Below are 17,521 nucleotides of genomic sequence, written 5' to 3'. Positions count from 1 at the left end.
TGTTTCCGATATGATATGAATATCTTTCTTATTAGGGAGTGGGCTTTGCTTGAAGACTAGCAGTAAACAAATCTAAAGAAATGAACTTTAAACGTTCAAGTCAGTCTCGGATATACCTACACAGTAGGTTGAATGGACTGAATCCTATCAGAAAACATGTGTGTCGAAATAACCAATGAAACCATCATTACACTGATAACTACCCATGGATAGTTTTCACGGGTAGTTATCACTTATGTCATGACATTGCTAAGCAACCAACACAATAAAGTTGTTTGACATTTCAGTAATTCAATTTATTTCGAAAATGTCACTTCCTCGCTTTGGTGTTCAAAATGATGCGGCAATTGACAAAATCATTGAAGAAAATACACCAAAAAATACTGTCAATAGTAAAAAATACACTTGGAAAATATTTATGGAGTTTTGTGACGCCAGAAAATATGAATTGGATGGAAATCGTACTCTCGAAGAGCTTGCATTAATACTCAAGGATTGGGCGATTAATATGAGAAAAAAGGATAGCACAGAGTTTAAGGAGGCTACTGTTAAAACCGTATGGAATATAACAAGCAAATTATTACCACGAAGGGCGTTGGATTATATCCGACAGGCGTCAGTGCAAGAATCTTCACAGAAAATTTCCTGCATATGCAGGTATTAGCCAGGGGAGTAGTTGTTTTCTGATAGGCGTCAGTCCATTCAACCTACTGTGTGGGTATATCCGAGACTGGCTTGACCGTTTAAAATTCATTTCTTTAGATGTGTTTACTGCCAGTCTTCAAGCATAGCCCACTGACTAATAAGAAAGATTTTCTTTCTTATTCAGAAGAATCGGACAAATTTCGGATGTGCATTTGTTCAATTATGGAATATAATTGACTTTAGGTCGATGATGGCCACTATTTTGCACTGACGAGTGGCTAATGGCCCGAAACCGGTCTGCAAGTATGCCCGTTTCAAAATTGAAGGTCGACTCTTTTCAGTTGTATTAGCAATTGCATATGCAGGAAGTTTTCTGTGAAGATTCCTGCACTGACACCTTTCGGATATAATCCAACACCCTTCGTGGTATTAGCCAGGGGAAGTTGTTTTCTGATAGGCGGCAGTCCATTCAACCTACTGTGTAGGTATATCCGAGACTGGCTTGACCGTTTAAAATTCATTTCTTTAGATGTGTTTACTACCAGTCTTCAAGCATAGCCCACTGACTAATAAGAAAGTTTTTCTTTCTTATTCAGAAGAATCGGACAAATTTCGGATGTGCAGTTGTTCAATTATGGAATATAATTGACTTTAGGTCGATGATGGCCACTATCTTGCACTGACGAGTGGCTAATGGCCCGAAACCGGTCTGCAAGTATGCCCGTTTCAAAATTTAAGGTCGACTCTTTTCAGTTGTATTGGCAATTGCATATGCAGGAAGTTTTCTGTGAAGATTCCTGCACTGACGCCTGTCGGATATAATCCAACGCCCTTCGTGGTATTAGCCAGGGGAATAGTTGTTTTCTGATAGGCGGCAGTCCATTCAACCTATTGTGTAGGTATATTCGAGACTGGCTTGAACGTTAGATATGATATGAATATACAGCTTCAAGGCAGCCTTGACGTATTTCTATCATGTTCTAGATATAAAGAGGTATCTATCTTCATAACATCAAATATACCGGTCGTGCATAAAATGTATGTATATCGGGCGTAATTCGCTTTTATGGACCAAGGCGTGTTAATATTCCTTACACGATGCGGTCCATAAAGGCCTATTTTACGCCCTTGATACATAAATAACTATTATAGTCGACAAATGTTTGTCACACTATAACATTAAACTATCACACGTTGCTATCAAATAAATCAAAACTTAACATTCATAATTCTTTATTTCAATTATATTCTATATCACAACCTAACCACATATGGAAATATACCTAAAACATTGAATCACAGATAGTAAAGTACATAAATAGTCTATTTAGTGCAGTCTACCATTACAGTAAAAGAGTTGAATATTTTAAATATTAATTAGAAAGAAAGGTTGAAAATGGGAAGACTTTTCAACGAGTATGAGAATACTTAAATTATAAATAAAATCGTACAAGTTACATAATGGCTTTGAATAACAGTTTAAAATCTACACAATAGAATAGTGTATGTATGTATGAGATACAAAACCACATATTCGCTTACAATCAAGTCTTACTGAAAATTCTGTGACAGAAAGTAACATTTATACTGATTTAGTAAAAAAAGAAGCATAACCCTACATTTCTATTTCACGTGAAACAGTAGATAAGATTTCAAGTTTCTCGGAAATTTTAATGCTTCACCCCCTTTCATACTACATGCAACTTGTAATTTTGTTTACCTACCTAAACATCAATTTTTTTCTGCTGATAGATAATTGTCAGTTGTCACTTTGCTAATTTAGTGTGCTTGAATTCACCATAACAAGTCAAGAATTACAATTAAGTGAATATACTTCTGACTGTGAAAACATTTTTATTCGTCCAAGCTTTCTTATGACTTCAATGAAAACTGTTTTAATACTATAGGATTATGACTTTTGTTCTTTTTTTTGTCTAATCTCTATTCATATCATGATTTGTTCAGAGTAACAAGGAGACAATTACACCTACGAGTAGATGAAATCTTAAAATGTTTACAAGAAATGAAAATACATCCAGTTTTTTTGGCTTAAACTTTGAGCTTAATATATTTGGTTTATAGGCCAGCCACATTTACGTTTTCTTGTGTTTGGCTAGTTGTTCTGAAGATGTTGCATCTACTACACTTACAGCTATGCCAACTTGCGCTGCGTAGTAGGTGGACATCACAAGTACCTGAAAAAGCGAAGGTTTCTCATTTGAAAGACCTATAACACAATGGAAGGGGAATGAGAGGAGACAAAAACAATATTTATTCTTTAATTCAATATGCTGAGATTCCAAAAAATTTGCAGTTTCCGATGATCTCAACAAAGCTGAAATAAATAAAAAACGTGTGTAACCTTCATTATGACATACATGTTCCGTCTTCTTATTTATTAGAAAAGAGCCTTTACTTACAATTTTACGAATTTCCATTCATAAAAATCACAAGAAATAACCCTGAAATCTATCGTTTTTACAACGAACAACCCAATAGTTTTTGATCTTGTACGGCGAGTCAAAGAGATTTAATTCATGCAATAGGTCACATGCGAATATTTTTTACCGGCGAAAAGTAACCCTTTATACTTGATTATCGCTTATCCGTTTTAAAATTTGTTTTTCCGTTAACCAGCTATCTGTAAAATTATGATTTGTGTGTAATCTGTCAATTCGCTTTTTTTGAACTGCGTCTATAATAGACAAATCATTTTATGAAGCTAATTTCATGTTTTTTCAGAGGAAAAGTCGGGTTGTTGTGGCGCTAAATTTACAAAGGATATCTGCTAATTAATTGGGTCATTTTAACTGAATGAAATCGACTTTGAAGAATATTGACAAACAATTACTTTGAGTAAAGACTCAAAGAAGCGGTTCAGTGACGTCACTAGATATATATGAAATGAAGTAGAGTTTCTGTGTAAGTCGTGTGAAAGTTCAATATGGTTATTTGTATTCATCTGGCTATGTTGTGCAAGTATGGAAGATGAAAAGTAAAAAAAATATGGTACATGGTACATTGTAATTATTATTTAAAATGGAAAAATTAACAAAGCCTTGCAAATAACTACACAAAGAAAGGATATCATTAAATGAACTTGTTTTTGCTGTGTGAATGATTTTAATGTAAGCATATCATATTCATTTGAAAATAATAATAAAATAAGTGTATTTGTACCCATTATTGAATAGGGAGCGCAAAACTTTATTTATTACCTTAATTTACCAATACCCAGGAAAACTTTGGTTCTTTGTGAGTGAGATAGTAAATGAAATAATTTTAAAAATTGGTGAAGTGACTTGCATAAAATAGTAAATACTAATTATTTTGCACTAACCTGTACATAGTCGATATTGTACTTAAACCTGTCAATCGCTAAGATAAGATCGGATAATGCAAATAAGATGCTACCTGCGCATGTACCTAGTTTGCTCCAAGTCCATAAATCCTAAAAATGAGTTTAAATATTAGCAAGTACAATGTGTTTATGTTTAAATCTACTGAAAAACGGGAACCACAGCATCATATTTGAGGTCGAGCATAACCTATAGTCCGTTCATAATTTGTTGATAGCTCACTGCAAGTTTGACCCTCATTAGAGAACTGAAATACAGAGAGGACAGCTAATACGATATAATAACAAAAACCAAACTAAAACTGGCAGTTTAAGATGTTTTCGACTAACCCACCTTGTATCTGAAGAAATACAATACAGCTATAAAACTTTTAATCCGATTATGTAGGTATTTTGAGTGGAAATGAGTGACCAGTGTCGTAGAGTATATGATTAAAACATTAGTTACTTTAAATAAATAAATATATTAATATTCTTAAACTGTAGGTACTGTAAACTGTATTTTTATTTTAAAAAAATTTCTTTATTTTATTCAAAAATAATAAGTTACTTGCAATTTGTAAAAGATACATTTATTTAATTAATACCTATTTTTAAATGATATAAACTACGATTACTTACAAAACTATTCAAATTCAAAATAAACAGGATCATCTTCGGAATCCGAGTTGTCTTGCAGGTTAATAATTAGCGATTGTGTCTCTACAGTCGCATCAATTATATTGTCAAGATCCCACATTTTTTGTTCTTCTTCTATTGCATGCATGTCTTACTGCATCTCGCCAATTTTGTTCTGTAATATGTTGTAAAGACTCATATAACAATTCACGTACAGCCTGTATTTTATATGACGTACTTTTTCTAGCCACATAGTTTTTCATTTGTGCCCAAATGAGTTCAATTGGATTTAATTCGCAGTGGTAGGGTGGAAGTCTAAGGACTGTGATGTTTCGTCTTTCCGCCATTTTGTCAACTACGTATTTCTTGAACTTAGATTTGTGTTGCCGGGAAATTTTTAAAAGTTCTGCTTTAACCATTCCATCTTCGTAAGGCAGGGACTTATTCCGCAGCCAGTCAATGATATCCTGTTTCTTCCACGCAGTCGTTGGAAGTCTTTCAACTAGTCGTGAATGATAAGGTGCATTATCTAATACTATAATTGAGTTTGGTGGTATATGTTCAATCATCTGCTCAAAATACTCTTCGAAAACATCAGCTGTCATCTCTTCGTGATAGTCTTTTGTGCTTTTGGATTCAAATTCCAACAAACCATGCTTAGCAAATCCTTTTTCACTGCCAATGTGAGAAACTATTAATCTACTGCCTTTACCAGAGGGTGGGGAAATACCAGTAGACCAACCTTCCATAAAGGCTTGCCTGGAGCTTGATATATTTTTATCTGTCCAAATTTTTGTGAGAGTATGACCTGCGTTTACCCACGTTTCGTCCTGATAGTAAATTGGCCTTCCTTCAGCCCGAAATTTTCGTATAGATCTTAGATACTTTCTTCTCTAACATATTATCTCTTCCCGGTCAATCAAAAGTGATTTTCGGTCTGATTTCTCCCACCGGAAATTTAATTCTTTTAAAACTTGCCACAATTTGGTTCGTCCGACATGAGGCAAATCCGGGTCGTCTCTAACTTCTTGTAAAATTTTGTTTAAGTTGGATATTTCTTTTTTGTAAAAAAATTCGTGAATTTTCCTTCGAATACCATTTTTGGCAAATTCATCAATTTCAATAGGTTTTCTCCTCCTCTTTAAGTATTCGTTTGTATTTGGTTTAGCTATACCTTTTTTTTTTCTTTCTGATAGGAACCTATATATTGTTGACTCCCCTACGCCCGTCATGTTGGCACAACTCTTGATTATGTTCTGAACAGTGTTTGTGGGATTCTGAGAAACCAGAGCATCGTGAACGTTCAAAACAATAGTATTCTCTCTTGGTGAATAGACAGACTTACTGACTGTACGCAACAGTACCGGTGTAAAACTTGATGATGTTGATGATGATGACGAAGCCATCGCAAGCAATCAAACTAAACAAGCAGGAACGAAAGGTACGTATATGTTTGTAGGAATATGAAAAAAAGTTACTCACGCACTGCACAAAATTCGCAAAATAAATATTAGAGACGTTAATTACTGCCGTAAACGCCGAAACACCAACGAGCCGTAAATTAAATGCGATTAAAAAATGTACTAAACCAAAAATTATTTTCGTTCGTAACAACTTCACCCTTTCAAGGCAAGTTTCGAATATAAACTGAAGCTTTATATTTAATGAATAAACACCTCAGGAACCTCCGCCTATGATTTTACGAGTTTTACGACCGTTTTATGACTTGGGCCCTCATTTTGTGCTATCGACAAATTATGAACGGACTATAGTTTTACCAACCACGGCAGTGTTCCAACAGAACTGGGAAGATTAAAAAAAATAATGAAACCTGAAAGTCTGCCATTCTCAAATATTGACAATGTCATAACCACCCCTCAAGGTACAGTATGTACGAAATCAATTCGAATGGCATAAAAAATAAATAGTTACCGAATGTCGGCATTTTCTTTGTATGACATGGGCGACGTGGTATAATACGGATCTAATCATTATTTTTATGTGGGAGGTTTCATATGGTATCAACTAGCAAATTTATTAGACCCCGTACATTAGTCTTTTCGGATTGGTTTTGTACAGACTTAACCGTTTAGGCATTAATTTCTTTCGGCAACTACTTAATCAAATTTGCCCATACTAAACTAATCAATTTTCCGAAAGAAGTAGTTAAAAAAAAGGATTTATTGCACTGTAGACTTTAATTCGAGATATTTAACAGACATAAATAGAAGTTCATCTGTCATTTCATTTCATTTGACTCACAATTGTTCATTTAATGTTGGAATTGTCCATATTTGCCCTCCCTCCCCCCAAGAAACACATCCTGAATAGGATACTGCACGAACTTTGGTAAGTTTTCTATTTATTTAAAAAAACTCAACAGACGCCGTTAATAGAAAAAGAGGTATACTTGAAACGAAATTACTCCAGGAACATTTCACAATATAAGAAATGAATTTGTGAATAGACTTCATTATTGTCAAGAAGTAAATGGAAAATATTTTGAAAATTTAATGGACTGAACTGTTGTGGGTTTTGAAAACATTGTTTCTTGAAATTCTGAAATTTATAGTTTTTTAGAAGATTCTTGAAACGAATATAAAACTCCAAGTTATTCAGGAACGAATAATCCAATGTCGAAATATGAAAAAGTGGATAGGGAACTGAAATCTGAAATAGTTATCAAACAAGTTATCCAACGACCCTCCTACCATTTGAAAATAAAAGTTGGTAGCGCGCTATCGGCGACGAAAGATGCAACACTATTGTCATTCTTATCAAAAAGTACTAAAAATTATATCTTTGTTATATTTGTCCGACTTCGATATCTTGTCCCGTTCAAAAGTTAGGAGGAGGTACTTATTCAAGTCCGCAGTGTAGGTGCAAAATGATTACAAGACGAACAAAAAGATTGTGAGCCTTCTGATATATTAGTGTGAATCATCCATGAATTTTCTTCCACAACTTCTGATGTAGAAACAACCTATGGTGGGATAGAACTACATTATTGCGCAGTGTTGCCAAGTCTCTAAGAGTTCTACTTGCATAAGAACTTCAATATAAAAATACTTGCTATATTATTTCAGTATATGAGTTAATCAATTCTTACAAGAGTAAAAAAATTAATGTTATGAAAAGTCCGTAAAAATTGAAATAACTGATGATACTATGATTGGTGGATCCTTTATTCACAAGTGTTTGCTGCTTTTTCTCGGCATCTAATGCAAAATAATAATCAGTATATACATAGTTGGCAAAACAAAAATATGTTCAGAAACACAAATTTGTAGAGAACACTTTTTGACGATCGTGAATTCATGAAAATAATGTTTCCCACAGGAAAGAGTGCTTGTTCACGAAACCTGGCATAAGTTATAACTCATTATTAATACTTATACGAGGTTGAAACGAAAATTTGTGAGAAACGATTTTTGATGGAAAATAATGAAAAATAGTGGACCGTTAATTATAAAAAATAGCATTTCTTGACTACAGCAACTATCTATAACACACAATAAAATAACAACAAAATCATGATGTATACAGAGTGAACCGAAACTGTTGTAAGTATAACTTACCTCAAAGAACTGAACTCTTGCTATTGCTCTCCACAGCATTGTGGTTATAACAAATATATATATTGGAACTCCAATCGTAAACACTCCATGAAGATTTGGCAGTAGATATAGTAAAACTGGAATATATAATATTGATCATCGATCAGTTTCCTGTAATTGCATTGTTATTTTTCCAAATGTGAGGTTTATTAAATATGAACCACGGCTGAACGATGTTAAAAAGTATATAAAAGAATGAACATTTTGGGGAAGGGGGTGATGTCACTATGATAAAATATTCGAAGTGAAGGCATTTCAAATGAATGCAGTATAGCAGTCAAGATTTTGCAGTAGTTTCTTCTATTAAATTTTCGTTTGATATTCTACAACACCCCCCAATAGACAATAATGTATTTCTAGATTCTAATGTTTATACCGGTCAATTCTATCTTATGAAAAAATTGTAGATTTGGTTTGGAAACCAGAACCCAAATAAAACGCATTTATGATTCAATACCAGACAGAGCTGTTTCGATCCGCCATAAGTCTCATCAGTGATGCTAGGCTGAAGCACAAACACGTTGCTGGACTCAACCTTCCTTTAAGGACAAGCCTGAATAAGTAAGGTGGACGACATCTCCCCTTACGAAGACGCCATATATGGAATCAACAGAGAATCCTCGAATATCAAAGATAAACAAGACTTCCCAAGGCGGTCAGTTACAAAGCCAAGCTTTGGAATCCATCGCCGACGAGATTCGTTCTCTGCCAATCACAATTGACCAGATTCATAACTCACTACCTCTAAACCAATCACAGATAAGGAAATTCATTTGTCTTTCAATTATTTTCAGTCGCAAGTAACTCTTGGGAATTTCCTACTTCAAAATTATGTTCAAAAATGTCAAACCTGATCATTGCACTGATAGATCGATTTATAATATATAGTTTTTAACAAAATAAGAATAGAAACATGGACTCGAAAAATGAAAACTAGTGTATCCCACAAGAAATTTGTAATGTGATAAAAATTGATACTGATGAATTGGAAAAAATAACATTTGACAAAAAAATGTAACATTTGAACGAGTCGCACACAAAGCGAAGCATTTCGCACCGATAGGTTGGCAATACTAGCTAATTTATCTTCAAAACTGATAGTTGACTTATCAGATAATTATTTTCGATTTATGACATTGAAAAACAATAAAAGTTGACGCTGAAAACGACGACATGACATTTGTTGTTCTAGTTAGACGTCTCAAATGTTCATCTAATGAAAAAAGAATTCTAATCAGATGAAAATATGTTTCATAATGGTAATATATTAGGATTATGACTTCGTAAATGAGACATGAGACTGCATTGATTTCGAACCCGCCGTCGCCGTCGACCAGGTATTTTAATTTCTTTGAAGGTGAATTGAGTATGCTTTCTGTTATGTGACTAACGCGCCAGATTTCTGACCCGCCTTTTTTGAAAACAATTAGTCATAACAAAGAACACAATATGATAAATGAATAATGATACTTTTAAAATACAAAACTATCTCAGTACCATATATTCCTGTAAAATTCTTACCAGTTATTCCTAGAGAATATAAAAACAGTCCTAATTTTAAATTAAGAGGTCTGAAACCAAATGCTCTAACATACTCTACATGCCCTATAATAAATGCCAGCATTCCTAAGTCAAAGTAATTGTTCCAAATGAGTAACGCATCTCCAATACAGCAAAAAATTAGTCCCGTCAGAATCCTTCTCGAGTATTTGTATCTGAAAAAAAAAGATTAAGTATAGCAAGTATTCTTGGAATTGACAAAATGTAATGAATATTTGGAACATATATTTATCGCTACCCACACAAATCTGAAAATAGAAGAACAATATATATATATATAGTACGATAGAGTATGAGTATGCATGTCTGTGTTTCGCGAACCCCAATATCATACGAAAATCATAAAAAAATGTTGAAGAAAAAGAATTAAATATCGAGATTTTCTCTTCGAACTCCACAGACTCTATCCAGGCCACTATTGTATAAATGGTTGTTTTGGTTACTGGAGTCTTTGGTGGAATTATGCCCTCTAGAATTTCAAGATCATACCGGCTTGCCGCACTGAGGGAGAAATCATAGCCGGACTAATGCAGAAGGCTGTCATTCATGGCTCACTGCGTTTTCTTAGGGCACATGATTCTCGGACCCAATGATCAACTATCACTGTCTCCGAAACCCCTAATGCATCGGGGTTTCGGAGTCAAAGCCCGGCCAGCGCAACCTTAGGGAAAATTAATTATAAAAATATTCATTACAACAGATGAATAATTTGATAGGTAACTATTAACAAATGAATTAATATATCGAGAAGAAATACATATAGGTATAAGAAAATGAATATTTCGAAATGCGATCTCAAAACATTCATCTCTCCCAATGTGCATACACAGTAGGTTCTGGTAAATGCTTGCTGGAAAACAACTACTTCTTAGGCTAATAACACGTTTACAGTAAAGGCACACACCACTGATGATGTATGCGGCAGTAGCAGGCGAAACGTTTGTTACTGGACCGGATATTATTCTCTTTGATTTATTTTTATCGGTCGATAAGGTTCACAGAATAATTTTTTTGTACATCGATAATACTTTTTGAAGACACCCTATATTCGGATTTTTGCAAATAATATTGCAAAACAACGCAATAAATGAGAGTATCAAGGTTAACCTATTATTTTCGTAATTACTATTGAGACAACAAAACATTTTAAATGATTTTCTTTGTAATAGGTAAGATCAAAGTCTACTGTGAGAGATGAAAGATAAAACTCGGTCATGCTTATTGCAAATCAGTTCGAAACAATGAAACAAAACATTTTTTTTTTTAATAGTAAGATATGTCACAAAAATGGCTACTGAAATTGGCGAAATGATTATTGTGAAACTAAATTGAACCTTATAAGCCCCGATAAATAATCGCATTATCTGCCAAGCTTGAAAAACTATGAAACACACTATTGGAAATATTATATTCAATGTACTGAAAATCAAATGTTAACAGCCTCTCACAACAGTCCAGCATAAAAAATACAAGGTATCTCATAACTCATGCCAAAACAAAGGATGTTTAAAAAAAATACATTGTATCAAGTATGGAAAAATTATCTTCGATTTCGATTTGAATGTATTTCTCATTTTCAAATCAATAATTCAAATAATGAATTTGTGAATTATTGAACAATGATTCGATTAAAAATTCTTAATTCAATATTAACTACTTCATTTATTCATCGCATATCCCATTAATTGTAACCTTACTATTTCCTGCATTTTCCGTATTCGAAGTTTGTCACAGAGTCAGGTATCAAGTTTCATTTCGAGTAATTCAATGATTTTCTCTCTCTGTTTGCTTGACCGTTGCTTTCCTTTCTGTCAACAGTTGACAGGAGCTTTCTTGGGGGGAGGGCAGTATTCTTGTTCAAGGCAATGCTGCCACCCACTTCGTTTTTTAATTAGTTGCCTCCTCCTCGGGAGACCCTCAGAGTTTTAGCTTCACATGGCCCCCTTTACGTAATTATTCGAAGCACTCCGGCCTGGATACCGGCGTGAATAAAAAATCAACAAAAGTGTTTGTATTAACAAACTTCAGAATGAGTATGTTTTTGCCGCAGCATTTTTATTATTATAAGTCACCTCATTATCGATAATAGCTGTATTTGTCAGGCAATAACTATTTGTTACACACACTCCACAGGATACTAATTTATTTAACATAATATGTCTATTGTGCAATTTAGATTTGAACGAGTCAAATTATAGTCCCATTTATATTCCCTCTTCCGCTTCTCCTTCTCGCTTCTGTAAAAGCAAATCAGTTGTTTGTGTAAGAGAACACACAGAGAAGTTTTTTTCGAAATAAAGGTGTATGAATACGACTGAGTTGTTAAACAAAATACGTTGATTTATGATCTCATGCTCAAGATCATAAAAATTGGGATCTTTGACATTTGTTCGAGTTACTTACTTAACAGACTAGCAAAATGGCCAAACTATTGCTCTACAATACTGTACTTGCTCAATGAAAACGAGATCTAAGTATAGACTAGAAATTGAAAAATCGTGTAATGAAAATAATTTTATTTTGTCCCAAATTTATCCCAATTCAAAGTTTCTTAGAATGATTGCTCTTTAATAATTTATTTTTGTATCAAGCTCTCATTTTCATTTATAAAATGTAATCAGGAAATTCACCACTTCATTCACAAAAAAAATTAATTTTATCTCTGAAAGCTACAATTACGATTTCTTGATACAAATTTTTTTCATTCCAATGATTACGAGAAAAACACACCCTATAATCAAGTTTTCTTCAAAAGCCTAAATGCACACAACAAGCTCCACGATGAAATCAGGAGTCCTCAATAAATTAATGAGGAAATTGACAAAACTTTTGTTTGGTGATTAAAATCCCTCAGAATACCATTCTATTTTATTTAATTACTATTAGAATATTTATCAATTCTTGACAAATTATCTTTGGCGATATGTGACACGACTTCTCTTTTTGAATTACCTTTTCACTTGATGCAACATTTTATTCATATATACATGAAAAATAAGTATATTTTTTCTTATCTGTGGATGGCAATGTGCTAACTAATACATTATTTTGTTCGTTTTAATTTCATGTGTTTTTGTAGCTCCATATCCAAAACGGCCTTCGTCGACTTCATCAAATCCCGTGTACACAATTTTTATGATGACGGAATTGATCGACTTGTGTTGAATAAGTATTGACTGAGATATTACAGTTCAAATTAGACTCATAATAACGTACAAAACGTTTGAAAACCACAAAATGATTAAAACATTTGTTTTCTATATTTTTCATATTTCCTGGTATTTTCTAGATTTTTTTTAATATTATAAAATAAGTAAATTAACTTACTCATCTTTTAAATTCATTCCATGTAGTAGAACAAAAAGCATTAGGCTTACGATGGGGAGGCATTTCAAAATTGTGCTAAGAACTGACGGCTTGTCTTTTGGAATAAAAATGACGAAGTAAACGGCAACTGTTTTCAAAAATGGTACTAGTTTTGGACCAACGCTCTTTATCTGAAACAAAATATTAGTTAAATATATTTATAAAGATGAAACAACTATTTTTGGGTATTTTTTTAAACTAGGAATTGAACTGAAGTAAATTTATGAACGAATCTAGGTAATACACTAGATATTTCAATATAACTAAATGTTTTCAAACAAGCAAATGAAAAATAATGCTATATTTCGAAACCTTTATGAAATAGTTTTCCATCACTCACAGGATGTCTCTCATATTAAAAAAAATAGTGTTACAAACTTCAGAGAGTTTTTTCGATGTAAGTATTATTTTTCCATTCAAAACTAAATAATTTTTCGTGGAATTTGACAACCGTAGATATTTATGATAACTTAAGCTGTGTTTTTGTTGACTCTTTATAATTTTTCGTGGAATTTGACTACCGTAGATATTTATGATAACTTAAGCTGTGTTTTTGTTGACTCTTTATAGTTATTACAGGAGTGTCTTTGTGGAGGTGGTTTTTCAGATTATTTGTAGATACATAATTTTCTGCAAGCAAGCAACGGAAACAAAGATGTTGATCCACAATAACCCAATATTAATGTCTGAACGAAATGAATACATTCCGAACCTTTTTTATTAAAATGATAATTTAAAACTTGCGCACACTCTTCGAAGAGTTCCTCCCAGCTATAATGACTGATCGACGGCTAGAGCACATCTATGCGCTTTTTGAAGTTTGCTTATGATAATTATACTATCTGTAAAGTCGTTCTCGTCGTGGTGATCTCGGTGAATAAATTGAAATTTTTTCACATTGTCAGTACGGACAAATATAAAAAAGCAGTGTTTTCTCCATTTAGAACAATTTCCCTTAGTTGGTAAAATAAATTTTCCTATCAAAGTCCTACATTTACAGTTGAACAACAAAACTGTTTGTTATTGACGAATACAAATACCCTGAATAATCACCTCAACAATAATGGATTCTACACAATTGCATATGCAGATGATATAGTTATCTCGCAAACCGGCAAATGTGTGAACACACTGTGCGATAGAGCGCAGGATAGGCTCAAATTAATAGAAACATGGTGTAAGTAACACTCACTGTCGATCAATCCCAAGAAGACTGAGATGGTCCTTTTCACCAGGAAAATAAGTTTATCGGGCTTAAAACCTCCCGAAATCTTCAAATGCAAACTAAACTTTTTTGAAGAGGTGAAATACCTTGGTACTACCCTCAACAGGAAGCTAACATGGCACTCTCACCTACAGAGTCGAGCAAAAAGGGAATATGTGGATTATGAGCAATGTCGAAGGACAGTGGGACGCACGTGGCGTCTTTCACCCCGTATGGTCACTTGGATCTACACTACAATAATAAGACCTATGTTAAAATACGGAGCCATCACATGGGGACCGAAAGTTCTACAAGCAACGGCCATCCAAAAACTATATCAAATACAGCAATTGGCGTGTTTAAACATCATAGGAGCCTTGAGGACAACACCAACCGAAGCAATTGGATTAATTACTGGTCTGACCCCTCTGGACCTGTACGTTAAGGAGGTTGCGACGCACCTATGGAAAAACATGGGGGCTAAAACCAGACATGGTATATTGGCTATACACGATGGTGGTTAAACCCATGATAACATACGCATATCTGGTCTGGTGGCCAAAGATGAAGCAGGCGACCGCCATCAACAAACTAGGCAAGGTGCAAAGACCTGCATGTTTGGGAATGACGGGAGCAATGAGAACTATCCCAACAGCTGCATTGGAGACACTCCTGAATCTACCTCCTTTACACTTTGTGATAATGGGGGAGGCCAGGATGGGCCAATTTAAACTGGAAAACTCACCGAACTACAAAAGATCGGACCGAACAGAAATTTCGGAGCACATATTGAATATTTGTACGGACCACATGACACCGAAGTACACCTTTAACACAAAATTCGCGGCCAAAATCAAGCCGTGAAGAATGGAAGACCATTGGTCATCCCGAAAACATGTTTGGAAAAAACACCTGGTATACAGATGGATCGAAGACCAAACATGGAACGGGAGCTGGAATATACCGAGCGGATAGAAATCTAAACTACAGCAACCGCTAGGACTATACACATCTGTCTTTCAGGCGGAAGTGTATATGCTATCTTGCAGTGTGCAAGGCTTATTGAATTGAGACCTCAAAGAAATGAGCGGATCAATACTTTTACAGACAGTAAGAGCTCACTAGGGGCTCTGACAAACCCGAAGGTGACATCAAAACTGGTCTGGGAATGCCATGAAGAACTGAGTGAACTTGCAAACAGGAACAAATTAACTTTGTACTGGGTGCCAGGGCATTCAGGAATCACAGGTAATGATAAAGCCGATGAATGCGCTAGACGCGGATCATTAACTTCAGCTCTGGGGGTACCAAAATCATTGGTACGAAACCTGATTAGGACATGGACCAATAAGAAGCACACAGAGTACTGGACAAGAACCTGGCAACAAACACAGTAGAACCTTCATTAGGGAACCGTCCGAGAAAAGAACCGAAAAACTACTTCAATATAGTAGGGATCGGCTCAGAATAATTACAGGGTTACTCACCGGTCATTGTCCGCTTAGAGGACACCCGAATAAAATGGGGCTGTACAACGGAGACCTCAGCTGCAGATTATGCAACGAAAGGGTAGAAACAGCTCTACACATTTTATGCGAATGTGAAGCACTGAATCACAGAAGACAGGCAATTTATGGACGTACAAAATTACGCCCAGAAGAATATGACGAACATCCAACACGGAACCTGTACAAAGTAGTACAGGGCACGAGACTGGGTGTCATGAGAAGATGGGAGAATAAACGCAATAAGCCCAAGAGGCTGCAGTGTTTTCTGGAGACTTGGACTAAATGGACAAGTCAGACAGCTCCCAAGGTAAAAAAAACCTAAGGATTAAGTGGGGAATACCAGCGTGGTTCAAACAGAAAGGGCTGGTATCTCAATAGTACAAAAGAAATAACCAGGAAAAGAATTCCTGGCAAAAACATAACAATCTGCACTGATAGTAGACAAGCCCTATTAGCCCTGAACAGACAACGTGTTATCTCAGGGCCAGTACTATCCCTGAAGAGATGGGATGGAATCAAAGGATGCAGTCTTGTCTGGATTACCTGGGCAACCCTGGGAAACTGGCGCCGAAAAAATGTCTGGCGATGACCAGGAAAAACCTATGCTTAACAGTAGGATTTCTGACTGGCCACTGTCAACTAAGGAAACACCTCCATAGTGGACACACCTCTATGCAGGATGTGTGAACAGGAAGATGAAACGGTCAGGCATGTCTTATGCGAGTGTTCGGAGTTATCGTCAATAAGAGAGTTTGTGTTCAGTAATATATCCGATATTAAGGATGTCTCCTAGTGACCTGTCCACTTTCCTGGAAAGGACAGGATGAACGATGACCTAGGAGGACAACTTCTCGGATGTACAATGGGCCACATGTGGCCTAAGTGCTGAGGGCCTACACTCACCCTCCCTACTCTACAGATACAGAAATAACTTTCATTACTGGTCTTACAAAATTAAAATTTTGTCACCGACAGCATGAAAATGATGTTTGCAAAAAAACTTTTGGATGAAAACATGTACATCCATTAATGTTGTTTTTTGTATTTATCATTACCTATAATGCGAGTCGTCCTCAAATCGGGAATAAGGGTAGTTTGGTGGAATTGCTTCTCAAGATATCCTTATCACTTTCATCAGATGTTTATAATGAAAACCTATAGTAAACTAAATATCACAAAAATGAAACTCCTTTGTTTACTCATTGTTGTCTCCTGTACACTATCAGAAATCAATTCAGCGGCAGCAAACCATAGGATGCGTTTAAAAATAGACCAATCTAAGTGATTACATTACTCACTCTTTGTCCAATACACAAATGAACCTCTCTCAAATCGTGGGGCGACGAGATGATAAAGCGATGAATCAAGAATGCTGTAAATACTTTGACTTACCACTTTGACGACTGAAGTCATCTCAGTTTTTCAGCGATTCCGAATATTTTGACACAATTCTTTGACACCAATTCACAGAAAACTGAAAACAATTCGGTGAAAAGTTCGTAAACTTAACCCACTGTCAGCATCAGCTGTTTGCATGTAAACATACAACGTAGATACAAGTTAACTAGTCGATATAAATGTTTTTCACAGACTAATAGCAGAGAAAACGCAGGAAGATTTGATAGGACGCATGCTTGAAATACGT

At 35.0% G+C, this 17,521-nt stretch overlaps 1 protein-coding gene across 1 annotated transcript; it reads right to left on the bottom strand.

Annotated features, from left to right (window-relative positions):
* Window positions 1-1,861: 1,861 nt before the first annotated feature.
* On the bottom strand, window positions 1,862-17,475 carry LOC111502162 (lysoplasmalogenase TMEM86A). The gene is made up of 6 exons (XM_023156169.2): window positions 17,269-17,475; window positions 13,126-13,295; window positions 9,760-9,953; window positions 8,200-8,315; window positions 3,986-4,096; window positions 1,862-2,840 (listed from the first exon to the last, which is right to left on the bottom strand). The coding sequence occupies exons 1-6, from the start codon at window positions 17,287-17,289 to the stop codon at window positions 2,739-2,741; spliced, it is 714 nt and encodes a 237-aa protein (XP_023011937.1). The 5' UTR covers window positions 17,290-17,475; the 3' UTR covers window positions 1,862-2,738.
* Between the last annotated feature and the right edge of the window lie 46 nt (window positions 17,476-17,521).

The sequence above is a fragment of the Leptinotarsa decemlineata genome, unplaced genomic scaffold, assembly GCF_025532065.1.
Source record: "Leptinotarsa decemlineata unplaced genomic scaffold, Ldec_3_MD MMD2_tig00026336_RagTag_RagTag, whole genome shotgun sequence".
Lineage (NCBI taxonomy): Eukaryota > Metazoa > Arthropoda > Insecta > Coleoptera > Chrysomelidae > Leptinotarsa > Leptinotarsa decemlineata.
Note: the sequence above shows the minus strand (reverse complement) of the source record. Positions and strands in the feature narration are given on the sequence as shown.

Bases quoted from the DNA above. Each gene is read 5' to 3' on its own strand.
- LOC111502162 (XM_023156169.2), bottom strand. From the start codon at position 17,289: ATGACTTCAGTCGTCAAAGTG. The intron at 9,954-13,125 runs GTAAGTTAATTT...TTTTTTTTTCAG, and splicing joins GGAATGAATTTAAAAGATGA to ATACAAATACTCGAGAAGGA. The intron at 2,841-3,985 runs GTTAGTGCAAAA...TCGCTTTTTCAG, and splicing joins ACAATATCGACTATGTACAG to GTACTTGTGATGTCCACCTA.